This window comes from Calonectris borealis, chromosome 23 (genome assembly GCF_964195595.1).
Source record: "Calonectris borealis chromosome 23, bCalBor7.hap1.2, whole genome shotgun sequence".
Taxonomy (NCBI): Eukaryota; Metazoa; Chordata; class Aves; order Procellariiformes; family Procellariidae; genus Calonectris; species Calonectris borealis.
Genome location: NC_134334.1, coordinates 8,200,143 through 8,215,635, shown reverse-complemented (window position 1 = coordinate 8,215,635; position 15,493 = coordinate 8,200,143). Strand labels below are relative to the sequence as shown.

Genomic DNA, 15,493 nt, shown 5'->3' with positions numbered 1-15,493 from the left:
AGATTCACAGACGCCCGCCCAGCCGGACACTCACCTCCCAGCACAAATCCCCAAAAATGGACTTTTTTGCCCCAAAGGCCCCACTCCAAAACCCAGCAATTTCACACTCGTGGGCAGGATCAGACCCTTTACACCCCCCCCACTGTCCGTCTGTCCGTCCATCCCTCCCGTCTCCATCCCACCCCCCGGGGTCCTGGGGGGATCCAAGGCCCAATCCTGACCCCAGACCGGCCGTGGGGCCTGGGGGTCCCTGAGGGGTGGCCCCGGCCGAGTCCCCAGACCCCGGGGGGGGGCAGGACAGGGCCGGGCTCGCACCCCCTGCCGTGATCCTGGGGAGCCAGCAGCACCTTTTTGTCCTTTTTTTAACCCAAAACGGGCTCTCCTCTGCCTCCAGCCCTGCTCGGCACAGGGGGCGGGGCGAGGGTCTCCCCTCTCTTAACCCCAAAACCCCGCTGGCTGCTCCGGCACGGTCCAGACCCCCACATTTTCTCCTAAATCTCCTTTTTTACCGTATCTTCTTGATTTTAACCCATTCGCGCAGGCATTGGTGATTAACCGAGGGTTTCGGTGGCTCCCACTGGCCTCACTCCTGCGCCACAGCCCGGCGTGCTTTTGGGTGGAAAAGCGGCGAAAAACACGAAGTCTGGCTCTTGTTTTTTAAAGGATGGCGCGTATCAAAATTCAGGGATTTTTTTTACAAGCGGTTGGCGCGTATCGAAGTTAAAAGCGGAAAAAAAATTGCAACTTTGGTTTTCAACAAATTATTTACAACACGCGAGGGAAAATAAACAGAGATTTGAGTTTACTCTGATAAAATTATCTTTTCTTCTTTTCTTTAAACAAGCGATGGGTGGCGACTGCTGGGGGGAGCCCCCAAACCTCCTTCCGCTCTCCCCCCCATCCCGAGCGGCCGAGGGACGAGATCCGGGCGCCGAGGTGTTTTGTATTTTTTAATAAAGTTTGTAATCCAATGGACACACAAAACAAAACTGCGCTGAGAAAAAAACAGTTCCATAAATTAATAAGTGTTAGGGAAGGCGAAGGGGGGGAGAGGGGGCCGAAAGTCTTTGTACAAGTGTATAACACTTCCACAGCTCATGAGACGGGGGGGATGTTTAAATGAAGCGCACTTACAAATGAGTGACAATACAAAGTCTGAGTATGAAAATAAGATTTTCTCTGAAAACACATTTTTGGCACAGATTAAAAAAAAATGTATGTTGTGGGGATTTGATTTTTTTTTTTTTTTAAAGTCAGTATTATATATATTTATATATATTATATATATATTTATATATACACACACCCACTGAGTTCTGCATATCCCACCAGGAAGGAAAATAGCTCTCCCTTTTGTTTTTTTTTTTTTTTTGTTTTGTATTTCTTTTTTTTTTTTTCAGTGTAAACTGTACATCCCAGATGAAGAGAAGACGGCTGCAGCAGGGGCAAGTGGAGGAGAGGAAGGTTCACATCCAGAAAAAAAGAAAACCAAAAAAAAAAAAAAAAAACCCCAAAAAAAGAAAAAAAAAAACAATAACCAATAAAATAAAATAAAAAAGATAATGTGTGAAATGATCCTTGACCCACAAATTTCAGCAGAAGTCCCCAGGTCCTGCGTTTAGTCCACGGCGCGTGTTAATGTGTGTCAAGACATCCAGAACGTCACAGCGTGTCTCCAACTGTGCAAAGGTCCGAGTCACTAATTTAGTGCAAAGGCAGTTCAGGTTCTTTTTTATTTTTTTCCTTTTTTTTTTGTTAAAAAAAATAAGCCATCCTTTATCTTTTCCCCAAAAGGAGGCACAGAAACCCAATACCAGTCCGCCTGCTGAGTGCATCAGTTGTCCGTAAGCTAAAGCAATATGTAAACATACGAGGTAGCGGAACCGCTACCCAGCAACAGTTTGATCGAGGCCGGTTAGGGCAGGAGGCTGGTAGTCTGGCAGCATTTTCTTGTTTCATTACTTTCTCTCTCGCTTTTTATTTATTTTTATTTTAAATTTTTTTTTTTTGGTGGTTTTTGTGGGCTTTTTTTTTTTTTTTTTTTTTGCTGCAGGGCCTTGGAAAAAAAAAAATAAAGTCAGTAACCGGTAAACAGCTCATACCGACGCGATGACAATCATCAGGTGAGGAGAGATGTTGGAGATGCTGGCGAGGAGGTCCGGGGCGAGGCGGGACAGGTGGCTTTCCGAAAATTCGCAGGGTGGGAAGATCTGCAGAACGTAGGCAGGCTGCGAGGGAGAAAAGAAACGCGGATGAGAGCCAAACCGGGGTGAGGGCTGGCCTAAAGTGTTTTAGAACGGGACACTCGGATGATTTTTTGGTGCTTAAAGGCCCATAAACCAGCGCCCTCCTGTAAAAAAGGAGAGGCTGTTCAGCACCTCAGGGGTGGTTCCCAAGGCGGGGAGTTTTTCTGCACCAGGGATGTAAGAGCTGGCTGGTTTTATTGCAAAAGACAAAAAAAAATGCCCATTAATTATAATTTCAGCAGTTGTTCCGCATGCTGATCGCTCCCTCTGGGCTGTTTACACTCAGGGAACAGATTAAAATTGATTCGATGCAGCAACGCACCCGGGATAAACATCACCAAACCAAAACGTTTTGTCTTTATGTGGCAAAGAGCAAGAAAACTCCAGGTAAAACTCCTGGAAAAATCAGGATATGATATGAGGAAAAAACGAAGACTCTACTTCCAACGCCGAAAAAGAGTTGGAAAATAGGTCTGGTTTGTTTTCAGCCAAAGAGGTAGGGCTGTGAATAAACTGAACATATGTTTGTGGGGTTTTTTTTGGCTTTGCAGTTCATCTTCAGTAATTATATCAATTATATCGGTGCATTTTGATGAGGGGTTTATTTCAACGCTAAAAACAGGCACCTCAACTACACTCTTAAGCAAAGACGTGGGGCGGGAGGCTGCAGGTCCCATTATCTGTCGATGTAGTTTATCTACGGCGTTTCAGGGCTTTCCCTGCCAATACCTGATTAGAGCCGGGGTTGGGAACGTTGATGATTCCTGCAGCTTGCTTAGCCTGCAGGTAGCTGATGAACGCAGCCTTAAGTGACTCAGTCTGATTCACTACGTCTTCCTGGTCTCGGCCACAAGGCAAGGCCAGTAATAGGCAGTAATCGCTCTCCACCTGGAAAGAAAATACAGTAATTAAGTCAAATGTTTGCTGGGAACAGGCCCGTTCCTGGCATACGTTCATTATCTGCAGTGGAAAATCCTCTCTTTGAACTCCTTCGAAGTCACAAAAGAGGTCCTGAAAGCTCGGCCAGCCTAGGGGATGGTGAAAAGGACAGAACTACCGATCTCCACGGCTGCCTGAATTCCACTTTCCACCTTACTCAGACGTGTCAGAGCCAGCAGGAATTTGTTCCAGGGCCGAGGGATGGGCGACTTCAAAGGTTTCCCAACTCCGCCTTTCCCTTTTCTATGAATGCAGAGTAACACCCACGGCTCATGACTTGCAACCCGTATTTCACACTCACGGGGACGAAGGAATCGCACAGCTATTACCAGAATCCCAAAATAACGTGACACAAGCAACGAGAGCTGAGGTTTCTGGGAGAAGCGGTGGTTTTTCCACAGGGCTGGTAAGAACAGCCCAGCTTTCAGACACCAGCTCTTCCCAAAGACGCGTCCTCAGCCCGTCCCGACCCCTCACCATCATTCTGCGTGCGACGCCCTCCAGCTGCGAAGCCTCCAGTCGCATGCGCTGAGCGATTCTCAGCGGCGGTCCTCCCTCCGGCGCCGGCAGCGACCGGTGCGCCAAGACGTTGTTACCGGAGACGAAGTGGAGTTGAACAGCGGCCGTGTCGTTTTTTAGAGCCAAAAGGCCCTGCCAGACAATGGGGTATTTCTGGAAAGAGAGGGAGAAGAAATATTAAAGGCAAATGAAAGAGAGGGGGATCTTAAATCCCGTCGGAGCCGCTCATTTGCCTCTGATACCTCCACAGGCAGTTAAGACACCACCGCTTTGCTTTAAGGACTCAGTACAGATGTAGCACCTTATCGCGCCTCGTACGCGCCGGTCCGGGCCTGGGTTAGGTCCTGCTAAATCAGTAATCCAGTCCTTTTTCTTCCAGCTGGCTAAGATGCCCGGGTGGCTCCCTTCATCGTAGGATCAGAGCACTTCCCAGTCTTTCAGCCTCCCACACAGCGCGAGGCAGAGCGGGGCGGTTACCAAACGCTATTTTCTCTTTTACAAATGGGAGAATTGGGAAACAGCAGCAGCAGGAAAGTTGCTCAAGGTTACACGGGAAATACTCGGGGCTGAACGCAATTCTCGGTTCCTTGTCAGTGCCCATTTTTCACTATCTCCCTCCTCTTCCTCAGTCTCTAGGCTTTGGGAGAGCGTTTTTTTTTCTTTTTCTTTAAATTAAATACACCATCACTCTCTTGCCCGTGAAGAAAACCTTCCCAAGGAACAGCCGACTGTAAAAATGATACAGCACCACCTGCCTGAGCCTGCAGGCTGTTTGAAACAATGAGAGAAACAGGGTCTGCTCTGCATTAACAGCACCTTATCTTGAGACTCTAGGAAACGCCATGGAAACCTGAACACGGCTCAAATTCACCGGGGACAGAAAAAGCCCAGAAAGCAGACAGATGATCAATCGCCTTCTCCGCATCTGAAGCATTTGATGCAAGAGGGATCAGATTTTGGTGCCGTAGGTGAGACAAGCTATACAGAACCCGACTATTTCTCCCCGGACAAGGAGCACGAGGCTACTGGGCCAGGAGAAGACGACGGAGCGATACTTACTGTCAGAAGCTGAACCATATCCACAGGTCTCTGCGAAACGGGGTGAGGAGACGGCTCTTGTTTGAGAGCAGACTGGGGCTCAGGGCGATTGAGGGGCAGCCCCGGCGGGGCCCCGGGACCCGACGTCGTCGGGATAAACATAGATTGCTTGGGAACCGCCTGAGGTTGGTGCGGTGACGGAAGCTCCTGTTTCATCGAAATGGCAACGGGCGAAGGGTAGGAGGTCTGGCCCGTGTCCGCTTGTGCCCTCTGAAGGTGGACGTGAGGGTCTATCGGTGCCGCATGCCTATTTACAGTGGGGTGGTGACTCTGTTCGGGCCCTGCTGCCGGCGGGCCCTTGGGATCCTGGGGGATCTGAGGAGTCTTGCTGCGTACTGGCTGGCTGGGGTGCGAGTGTTCGCCCTCCGGCAGACCCTGGGAAGCAGGCGGCGGGGGAGAAAGGAAAGATTTTAGGCCCTTCATTCAACGATAAGGCTGCCAGGACAGCATCGGATTGCCGGCGGAGAAATCTGTGTCTCCACGCCACAGCACCAGCCCTGCTGCGGTGGTGCCTGGACCAGCCCCCCCCCTTCCAAAGCCACTCCACCAGCCTCTCACAGCCGAGAGCTGACACCGCATCCCCCGAATCCTGCCCCAAGCCCATCCTTAGCCACACCATCCGTCCGAGGACGTCTGACCCATGCGCCACCTCGATGCTGGCAACTCTCCCCCCGACACTTCTACATCTAGAAACCTGTAGGTAGGTTTGAGTCCTAGAGTAGTTAAGAAAACGTGTTTTTTTAGCTTCTTCTAATGCCAAGCAGCATTCAAGCTCCATTTCCCAAATAAAAATAGCTCCTCGTGCTATGAATGTCAATAGGGCTTGGAGACTAACCACAGAGGGCTAAACTCAGCTCCTGTGGCCAGGCAGAGCCGTGCTGGGGCTGTAATTAGCTCAAAGCGCTCCAGGTTTCAGGTAGAAGGAGAAGAAAGGGTTTTCTTTCTCACCTGAGATGGGGTCATGCTCCGGGAAGGCAACCCGATCGGCGAGGCACCCGGGAACTGAGGATGCCCGAGTTGTGCCGCCGTATGGTAATTCCTCATGTCGCCATACACAGACCGATAATCGTGAAAGGAGCTCCCCGCGGGGTGCATGATCTGTACCCCGTGCGGTACCACCACCGGCTGCGTCAAAGGCAGTCCAGGCAGCTGGCTGCTGGAGGGGACGCTGAGGAGCCGGGGTTCGCTGTGAGGAGAGTGTGCCATCTTGCCTTCGGAGGATTTTGGCGTCTCTTTTCCGGGCTGCGGGGTCTTACTGACGGGGGGAGTTTTCACAGCCCCTTCAGGCGTTCGGGATTGTCTCGTTTCCGAGTGGTGCTCGCCCACGGCGGCCATGTGCGGGTGCATGATCATCCTCACGTCCCGGGGGACGTTGTACTGGTCGAGCCTGATGCTCGTGGGGTGCATGCGGTAATCCGGCTGCATCACCAGCACGTCGGACTGAACGGGGGCTGGTCCCCGGCACACCGTGGTGTGGTGGTAGTGCATCTCCTCCTCGGGGGCATGCTGAGAAGACAGAGGAGGCATGACTATGTCTCGTATCGGAGCCGGCTGGGGCGTGCTGGATCGCTGAGGTTTGATCTCTATCTGGGGTTGCAGAGCAGCTCTGGGGGAGTGGAGCGCTTCTGGGCGGATGCCGTAAGGGATGCCGGAGAGAGGAGGGGTGTTCATTCTCACCTCGCCTTGGGACAGATGGCCCAGGGACACAGTCTGTGTTACGCTGTGAGGGGGCATGATAACAGATTGCTCGGGATGCATGCTGGATATGTACTGAGGAACGGGAATTCCCGGTGCCAGCATGACCGGGGTACTGCTCGATAAAGCCGGAGACGAGGTACTGCCGGGATGACAAGCCCGGGGGAACGGCGACGGCGAGTGCCCGCTAGTACGGGGCGAGTGCGGCTCCTGCTTGGTGACCCCCAAGTGGGAAATAGCCCGGTCGGTTGGGGTGCTGGGTCCCGAGCTGACGTGGTTCGCTTCCGAATGCATTTTCCCAGTGAGGGAAGGGTGGTGAGGACTAACTCCAGGACTCAAGTTGGAGGGTTGCAGAGTCTTGGTCTCCACTTTCAGAGCACCTGGATCGGACTGTTTTTTGTTCACAACCATCTGGTTGTGGACGAGTACGGGTGGAGTGTTTACAGTCTGCGTGAGGACTTTACCGGGCTGAGACGCTGGAGTCTGGACAGAAAGGTGGGACGAGTCGGACTTCTCCAGCGCAGTGCGCTCTTGTTTAACGGAGGAGATGACGGGCGACGTATTATAAGGTTGTGTTCCTAGTACCAAAGAAGAATGGGTGGAAACAGTCCCGTAGCCCGCCGAGGTCTGGGAGCCTTTCGGCGTCGGCTGAGATGGCGTGATAGGTTCCTGTTTAATCTGAGACTTGGACACAGACTGCTGAAACTCTATGTCGACAGCGCTGGCCGGGGGAATCTGGCTGATTTTGGCACTAATTCGCTGAGGGCCTTCTGTCTTCTGCCCCGAGTAACTCAGAAGCACTACGCCTTCCGAGGTGTTCACCCGCAGCCCTGGACTGGATCCAGTCTCTACAGGCCTCTCCTCAATAATAGACATCGATCCCGGATGAAACCTACTGTTATCATTTGTGCTTGACCTCTGCTTAAATTTCGGCGAGGGGGCGTTGACGAGACACGTCTGGGTTTGGGGAGCTTGCTTCACCAAGGTGATCCTCGGAGCCTCCTCCAGATCCACGCTGTGGGGCATCCTGCTTATAACAGAAGTAGCTTTGGGAGCAATCACGGTACTTATCTTTTCCTTCTCGCTGAACACCGGTGCTTCGGCCACCGGTGGGTCCAAGGCGTTGGTGACGGGAACTGCCGGCTTCTCCTCCGAAACCGGTTTTATGGCCTCTACCGCCGGGTGGAGGGGTGCCTCCTCCAAACGAGGCGCGCTCACCGGCTCAGCGTGCGTCGTCGTCACGTGCGTGGAGGTTATGCTCGTCGCCGAGACGTACTTGGGCTCCATGAGTATCTTCCTCAAAGTGCTGGAGTTTGTATCGATATCCGACGCCTTCGTGTCCGGTGGGAGAGCGGGCGGGGGCGTGGAGCGGGCACGGGGTTCCTCGTGCCTTACCATCCACTCTGGCACCTTGGCAGCGCCGGAGTGAAGGGAGACGATCGCAGCAGGCACCGGGGTGGGCAGCTTGGCCGCTGGCGCAGGGACGGCAGGAAGGGCTGCATTTGGGGCGCTGGGCGGCGTGATGGGCGCGTTCTCCATGGGCGACCGTATCTTGAACCCGCTCTGACTCCCCTCGTCGAGGGGAACCGGCGGGGCGGCCAGGTCCAGAGGAGCCGGAGCGGGCGCTTTCGGAGAGGTGCTGCTCTCAGCGACGGCTTCGTGCACGGCCACGATGTCAGCGGCTGCAGCCTTGCTGGCGTCGGAAGCGCTTGGCTCCACGGACGCCTGAGGCGCGGTTTTAGTTTGCTTTTCCTCCTTCGAGGCTTCTTCGGGTTTTGTCTTTACTTCGTTGGCGGGGGGCGACTTGCTCTGCACCCTCTCCGGCTCGAAGGCGTTGACTTCAGCGGCGTCGCCCTTTCTGCCCGTGCTCCTTTTGCGCCTCTGCCGCGTGGTTTTCTGACGGCCCTTTTCCTTCCGAGCAACTTCAGCCTCCTGCAAGGTCTCGGCCTCCTGCGCAGAGTTGGAAGATTCGCTGAAGCTGACTTCGGCCTCCTTGCTCTCTGTCTCTACCGCCGACGGGGCAGAGCTGGGAACCGGCTGCACCGTGGGCTCGACGGCAGCCTCGGTTTCTAGGATATTATTCACTGCCTGATCAGTCTCGGGCTCCATCTCCTCCCGAGGCGACGGTAACACCAAGGGCTCTGCGGGGATTTCAGCTTCCGATTCAGCCGGATACGTCGGGGGTGCAGGAAAGCTTTCCGTCTCCCCAGAAATATCATTGATGATGGAGCCAATGGCCGCTGCCAGCTCCGTTTCACTAGCCTGATGCGCGGGTTTATCTCCTTCCTCCTCCTGACGAACTTCAGGCACGTCTGCCGTCGGCTCTTTGTAGGTGGCAATTGACGGAGGAGTTTCGGTGAGTTTTGCAATATTCTCCACGGCCTGCTCGAGTTCGATCTGTTTTGCTAACTGGGCAGCTTCGGGGGACTGCTTTGGTTCCCGCATCACCTCTTTTTCCGTTTCTGGGAATGGATCTTCAACCTCATTCTTAGCAAAATGGGGTGGCAAGATGTCCTCTTTTTGGGGGCTCTTCATTTTGGCCGGCGACACCGCCACCGGCTCTGCCTCCTCATCAGCTGGCCGCAAGGCGCCCTTGACTTCATCCACATTGAGGCGTATTTCTACATTTTTGAGACACACGGATGCTTTATCTACGACAGTTTTGGTATTTTTATACCTTCCCCTTTTGGATTTCGTAACCTTTTCTGGCACCGGCTTCTTCTCAACTATCTCAACTGTGGGGATTTCTAGCTGGTTTTTCTCTGCATCCAGTTCTTTCCTATCACGTTTCTGCTCGCTCGCTGCCGGCTCCTTCTCAGTGGTTTTTGCTTTATTGCTGTTGTCACCGACGCTCGATTCCTGACCGCTTCTTTCAGCAGCATCTTCAGATTCAGCTGAGGCATCGGCTTTCGGTTCGTTCTTCCCTTTCTTCCCCTGTTGGCTGGTAGCAGCTGATGAGTGACTGTGTGTTAGCTTCTGGGATCTAGGAGACCTCCAACCTTCCGCAGGTTTAGGAGCTTCCACAGCATCTTTAGTTTCAGCCTCCTCCACCTCTTGCTGTACCGGTTCTGTCTTTATTGGAGAGATGTCCTCCTCCGGCTTACGGCGGGTTTTTGGAGGTCTTCCCCTCCTCGGGGTCGTAGGAACAGTTGTCACCGTTTCCTGCGGTTCCTTTTCCCCTCTCTTCCTGGTGGATCTAGTGACCTCCACGGAGTCCTTCACCGGAGATGGGCCTTCATTGTCCCCTGTGGTAGCGTAGACTGACCTTACGTTTCTGCGCCTAGTCCGGCCTATTGGCAAGCTTGGCTCCACGTTTTCCGGCTCTGCAGCAGAACTAGGGGATTTAGCAGCGTTCCTCGAAACCTTCTCCGCCTCCACTTTCAATTCGGAAAGCTTCTGCGTCTCCCCACGAGGAGAGCTCGACCTTTTGAGTTTTTCACGGTCAATTCTTTCGCTCTTCCTCGTGACAGGCTTTTCTGTGACGTTAGCTGCAGCCGATTGCACGGGAGTCTTGGAGCGTTTACTCTTGTAGGATTTTTTATCTTTTACAACAACCGGAGGTTCGACTTCCATGTCATTGTCAGAAACGGGCGGCAGGACCTCAGCAGCTGCCTCTACCTTTTGACTCGCGCTAGCGTCAGCGTTGGCAGAAGGCGGAGGATTTTCTTCTTTAGGTTCGGCAGCCTCATCGGACTTCTGAACTAGCTTGGGTGGAGGCGGAATCAACTGGGCAGCCTCAGGTTCTGGATCTACGCTGATGTCCGGTTGGGAAAACGAAGCTCCGGGAGTGGGAGGCTTGGTATCCAAGTATGAAGGATGCTCTGTTGCCACAGCGTCTTCCTCCGGTGCCAGGGTTGTAGCGACAACTTCTTTACTAGCTTCTACGACTGGCGGGGGTTCGGTTTGCTCGGGTGGTTCGATTTTGACAGGAGCAGCAAGTTCAGGAAAAGGTTTTTGTTCCTCTGCTGTAGAAGCAGGTTCAGATGGTTTTTCTTCTTTTACAGAAGCTGTTTCCACCACTATCTTTTCGTTTGCTGCCTTCTCAGAAGCAACCGGTGCTGGTTCCTGTGGCAGGACAGTGACCGAAGAGGGACCAACCACTGAGGAAGTTTTATGTTCTGGTTCTTTAGTATCAGGAACCGTTTCTGGTGTTTTCGGCCGGTTTTCTTTATCTTCCTGTTTTTCCACTTCTTTTGGCTTCTGATCTTTCTCCTTTTCTTTCTGCTGCATTCGTGTTAGTTCAATAAATCTACTGTGGAAGAGAACCACTGGTTCTTGCACCAAATCAGCCGCGCTGTTAGTCCCATCGGAGGAAGACTGTCTCCCATACAATCTACCAGAAATGAAGTCGAGATCATCGTCTTTTCTCTCTAAATGCTGCAGGCGCTTGGAGTCCTGTTCAAAGATTGAACTATGCAAAAACCGAGAAGCGAACAGTTCCTGTCTCTCTTGTTCCTCCTCTTTATGATCTTCTTTCTTATCATCCAGTTTTCCACCTTCTGAATCGGTCCTGATTTTTTTCTTTTTCATATACCAAGATGGAATAGGTCTCGGAGCCGAGTCAACCTTCTCTTTGTCTTTATTGTTTCTAAAACTAGCAAATCTTGAATCCCAATCTAGAAAGGACCAGTTTTCTTCTCTGGATGAAGAGAGAGATTTAGCTCTTTCAAGCAAGGCCTTTGTGTCTGGTGTGATTGTCTTGTCCAACGCAAAAGAGTAGAATTTGTTTCTTTCTAAGGAACTTGACAGTCTTTCCTCTCTTTCACGTAACTTCTCTTCTCTGTCCCTTAATAAAAAAGACAATCTGGAACTCTCTAACAGGGACGAGGCTTTCGGGGAATGGGGCTTATTTTCACCATCATCATCCGAATCTGAAGGCACCTCCCCGGGTTCCAGGTCTCGGACAGATCGCTTGCGTATGCTGTCTCTTTTGACAATGCTGCTCGGAAAGCTGATATCAACTCTACCAGGCTCCTGCTTCACTTGTGTTTCCCACCTACTCGAGTCATCTTCAGAACTCAGCACGGATAGTTTTATTTTAGCCATTTCTGCCATCTGCTCCCTTCTGCTGGAATCGTAAGGATTAAATTTCAGCGAGTCCTCCCTCACGGTCATGTTGGAGTACGAAAGACCCTTTTCTTCTGTTTTAGGTGACTCTTTGGTTTCCTTCAATGGCATTAGCCGCGGGGAATCGAGCGTGTCGTCATCTTCGTGGAAAGGGAAGTGTCTGATACTAGGGGAACAGGACGTCCTTTCGGAGTCCTCACTCACCTGACGGGAACTTCTGTAGTTTCTTTCTCTTTTAGTGCTAATTTCAAAGTCAAACTGGTCAGTCTTTTTCCTTTTACTTGGTGGAGAGTCATCGGTGACGTCTTGTGGAGGTTTTCCCACCTCGTGGACCAAGCTCCGCCTTTCATACTCATCCACATCTTTCTTTGGACTGCCGAACTTCTCAGACTTCGCTATCTCCATTTCCAGCTGCTGTTTTAACCTGCGACTTTGCTCCATTTGTTTCCTGTAGCTTTGCGTGTGGTCGATGTCAATGCCAATTTTCTCCTCCGTATCAGTCGACTGAGGTTTCTCTTGGCCAAGTTTATGGTCTGGTGTGTCTTCAGGAAGAGCAGAGTAGTTCTTCCTCGCGTCCTCTCTCTCTGTTCCTTGGTCGTCTAGTAGCTGTACCTGTTTATGCTGGGGTTTTACTGGATTCAATTTTTTAGAAGAGAGTTCCTGAACTTCCACTGGTTCATCAGCTGCCTCCATTAGCCTCGCCTGCAGATCTAGGGTGGGACGCATGCCAATCCCACCAACATTAAGAGTCTCCTGAATTTCTTTGGGACTAGTAACAGGAATAAGTCTTTCCAGTTTCAGTTTTTTAGATTCCCTTTTAAGCATCTCCTTCCTCAGGGGTTTTCTCTCCAATTCTCCTTCCCTTAACATTGTTGCTTCTCTAGAGGAAGCCGTTGCATCAAGCTGCTTTTTCAAAACCATGCGTGCATCTTCCTCATCTTGGCTGCTTCTTTTTACTTCCAGTTTTTGCCTGTCAGGCTTCAGATTTGCATCGGCAAAACGTCTTTTACGAGCCTCCAACTTGTCTAAATCTACCGCATTGGCCCCCTCAGAAGTTTGCTCTGTCTTCAAGTGCTTTTTGGGTTTCAGTTTTCCCTCCTTATCCACCACTTCTACGTGACTGGCAAGGGCTTTCTCTTTTTGTACCTTGGTTCTGACAGGTTCCAGTTTAGACTGATCAGACTTGGTTTGCTCAGCTTGAGACGTCTGTGTTTTTTGTTCAAGAAGTGGGGACTTCATAGTGTCATTATCAAGCTTTGCTCTCAGTTTCTCCAAAGCGGGCTGATCAATAACTTTCCCTTCCTTTTCTTTTACTCGGGTCAACACAACGCAGGGCATGAGTTCCAGGCGGTTTTTAGCTGTCCCTTCTTTGTCACCTCTCTCTTTACTCTGTTTACTATTGCCCTTCAGTTTTTCAGGGCTGGGCTCTCTCTCATTCTCTTGATCCGTTTCAGAAGACTGAGAGCTGGGCGAATGGATTTTTGCTTTTCGTTTTTGCTTATCGGTTTTCTCCTTTTCTAATTTTTCCGGCTTTTCCTTTCTCACCAAGCGTTTCTCCTTGTCGACTCTCTCCTGGTCGAAAGCACGCTCTTTCTCTGTTTTTTCGTTTTTTGCATAACGTTCCACGCGGGCTTTGTCAAGCTTGTCGTATCGTGGAGGAGACAGAGAGCTGCAGCTGCCACTGCGATCCGATGACCTGCTGTAAATCCTCCTCTCCGAATCGCTCTGCAGCCTTTCCGATTGCGAGGGAGACGCTCCAGGGCTCTGCGGACGCCTGGAGTGCGTCGGACTCTGGCTCCGTTCAATCGGTCTCCGTTCGTGGTCTCTGTCCCGATCGGATTCGAACCGTTCCCTCTCCCTCTCTCTCTCCCGTTGCCTGTAGCTGTACTCCCTTATGTCCTGCTCGTACGGATCGCCCCTGTAATCCCTGTACTCGCGTGGGTCGTCGTAGTATCGTGGGTCATAGTAGTCTCCTTGGTAGGGATCCCACTCGGCGTAAAATTCTCTGCCTCGAGCTGGGTATTCTCGCCGAGGATCTTCAGGATACGTCCCTGGAGTCCGAACAGTCTCGTAGTAAGTACGATCAGGGGCATATTCGTAAGATCCTCTTCTTTCATCTCTGCTAAATATAAGAATAAAGAGATTAGTTTTCCTTCTCAACCAACGTACTGCGTTACCACGTTCTTTGCTATGTAGGGGAATCATTTTACAATAATTTCTTTATACGCGCATCAAGGCAACTGTGCACAGCTTCATACAGAGATTTAACAATAATGAATTGATGTGCAGTGGATTAAATGCTTTGTTAGCTTATCAAATACCATATGCAGTTAATTGGTCATTTCGTGACAGCTCTGCCAAGTAGCTTTTCACCACCCTCACTGCTTCATTTTTGCCAAATATTGCATTAAATTCAGGTAAAACCTACACAGCCCCCTGTGCACCCACGCGCAGTCTGTCATGGGGAAGAGCACCCCACTTCAAGAACCTGAAACCTACGTCTGAAAACGTGAGTCAAATAAAAATTCAAGGTTCCATTACTAAGCAGTAAAGTGGTAGTAAGATTTCTTTTAAAATCCTAAACCCTGTAAGTGACCATTTAATTCCAAAATTAGCTCTTTCGCTGCCTATGACATGCATGCCTATTTACAGTAAGACCAAGTCAAGAAAAAAAAACCAGGTTGTTTATGAGATCAGGTGAATTCATGGGAAGCATTCACAAGTAAGTCAAGCAATTAGTATTATTATCTCAATACCTCCAAACAGCAAAGATAAGCCATTTATAACACTGAACAGGCCTCTTTGGCAGAGGGGTGGCATAGAGCTGGTGCTCCAATTCTCCACCATTACAGAGTGTTTTGCACACTCTATTTCACAGACGTTTATTTGGCTGCACAGTTTATGTTTTATGTTAAAAGCCGACAGCTTCCACATTTTCAGAAATGTACAAAGTTGAAAAAGAACACAAAGAAACAAAACAGGGAAGACAAAAACCTCATTCTGTAAGCGAAGTGGGACGTTGTGAAAGGCAGCTGCGAAGTGAAAAAAATTAATCATGGTTTTTGTTTGGGTTTTTTGTGTTTTTTTTTCCCCTTTGGGTCCTATTTAGACTGGCTACAACTACAACCTAGCACAACTAGGAGAACCTAGTTAGTGCAGATCTTAGCATCATTGCAAGGGACCATGAAGTGCCAGGAGGAGCTCGGAGGAGGACTAGAAGATGCAGTATTACAAGACTCACTGCAGAGCTCGCTCAATCACTCCGTGATTCATTATTCCTAAGCATCTCCTAATGACTGTGCAAGCATAATGACAGAAAAGAAAAAAAAAGACTAACGTGTACCCATGTATCACGTTGTTCCAGAAATCAGTGTTCTACTCAGAATTATTTCATGGTGAAGACAAGCCCAGCTGACTCCTGTGCATTAAAAGACACCCGATAACGCACTTCGCTTTCCTGAATTTGGTGTAGTTCAGAGGAAATCATTACTGACTGCTTGCTGGCACATCACAACATCTGGCAAGGACTGGGGAACGCACACATTTATTGCCATTATGCAAATCCTGATTGCCAATTTCCAAACCCTCTTTGCTTTTAAAACTGGCAATTTTGCATATATGTTAGACCAATCTATTTTGCTGCAAAAAACATTTAATTTATCCAGCGCCCAGGTACAATCAGTGTCACGCTGGGCTTATTCATAGGTAAACCAGAACCCTAACGATTAAGCCAGCCTCTGAAGGTAATAAAAATGCACCCACACAAAAAGAAAATGCTTCCCTTTTCAGCCTTCACCGTAGTCATTAGCAATAAAACCACGGATGTTTATTCAGCCATGGGAGAAAAAAAAGCACAAAATGCAGAGCGCTGCTGTGCCAGGCTGCTCGCAGCCAGGGTCTGCAGAGATAAGTGGCCATGCAGGGAGAAC

The 15,493-nt window shown here is 50.4% G+C and overlaps 1 protein-coding gene and 1 long non-coding RNA gene across 11 annotated transcripts in view; one reads left to right on the top strand and one right to left on the bottom strand.

Moving 5' to 3' along the window:
* Positions 1–231: 231 nt before the first annotated feature.
* LOC142092252 (uncharacterized) lies at positions 232–1,537 on the top strand. Its single transcript, XR_012676987.1, has 2 exons — positions 232–938; positions 1,401–1,537. It is a non-coding gene; the product is annotated as an uncharacterized LOC142092252 (long non-coding RNA).
* A 476-nt stretch (positions 1,538–2,013) lies between these two features.
* Positions 2,014–15,493, bottom strand: part of SPEN (spen family transcriptional repressor) — a 67,390-nt gene continuing 53,910 nt past the window's right edge. For 6 of the 10 annotated variants that reach the window (XM_075171917.1, XM_075171922.1, XM_075171920.1 and 3 more), the window contains 5 exons: positions 5,751–13,686; positions 4,764–5,177; positions 3,663–3,857; positions 2,976–3,134; positions 2,014–2,228 (listed from right to left, as the gene is read on the bottom strand). In XM_075171917.1, the coding sequence (XP_075028018.1) occupies positions 2,097–2,228; positions 2,976–3,134; positions 3,663–3,857; positions 4,764–5,177; positions 5,751–13,686 (8,836 nt within the window). In that variant the 3' untranslated portion in view covers positions 2,014–2,096. The remainder of the gene's footprint in view (positions 2,229–2,975; positions 3,135–3,662; positions 3,858–4,763; positions 5,178–5,750; positions 13,687–15,493) is intronic. The other 4 variants (XM_075171918.1, XM_075171923.1, XM_075171921.1 and 1 more) reach the window with 1 other exon arrangement.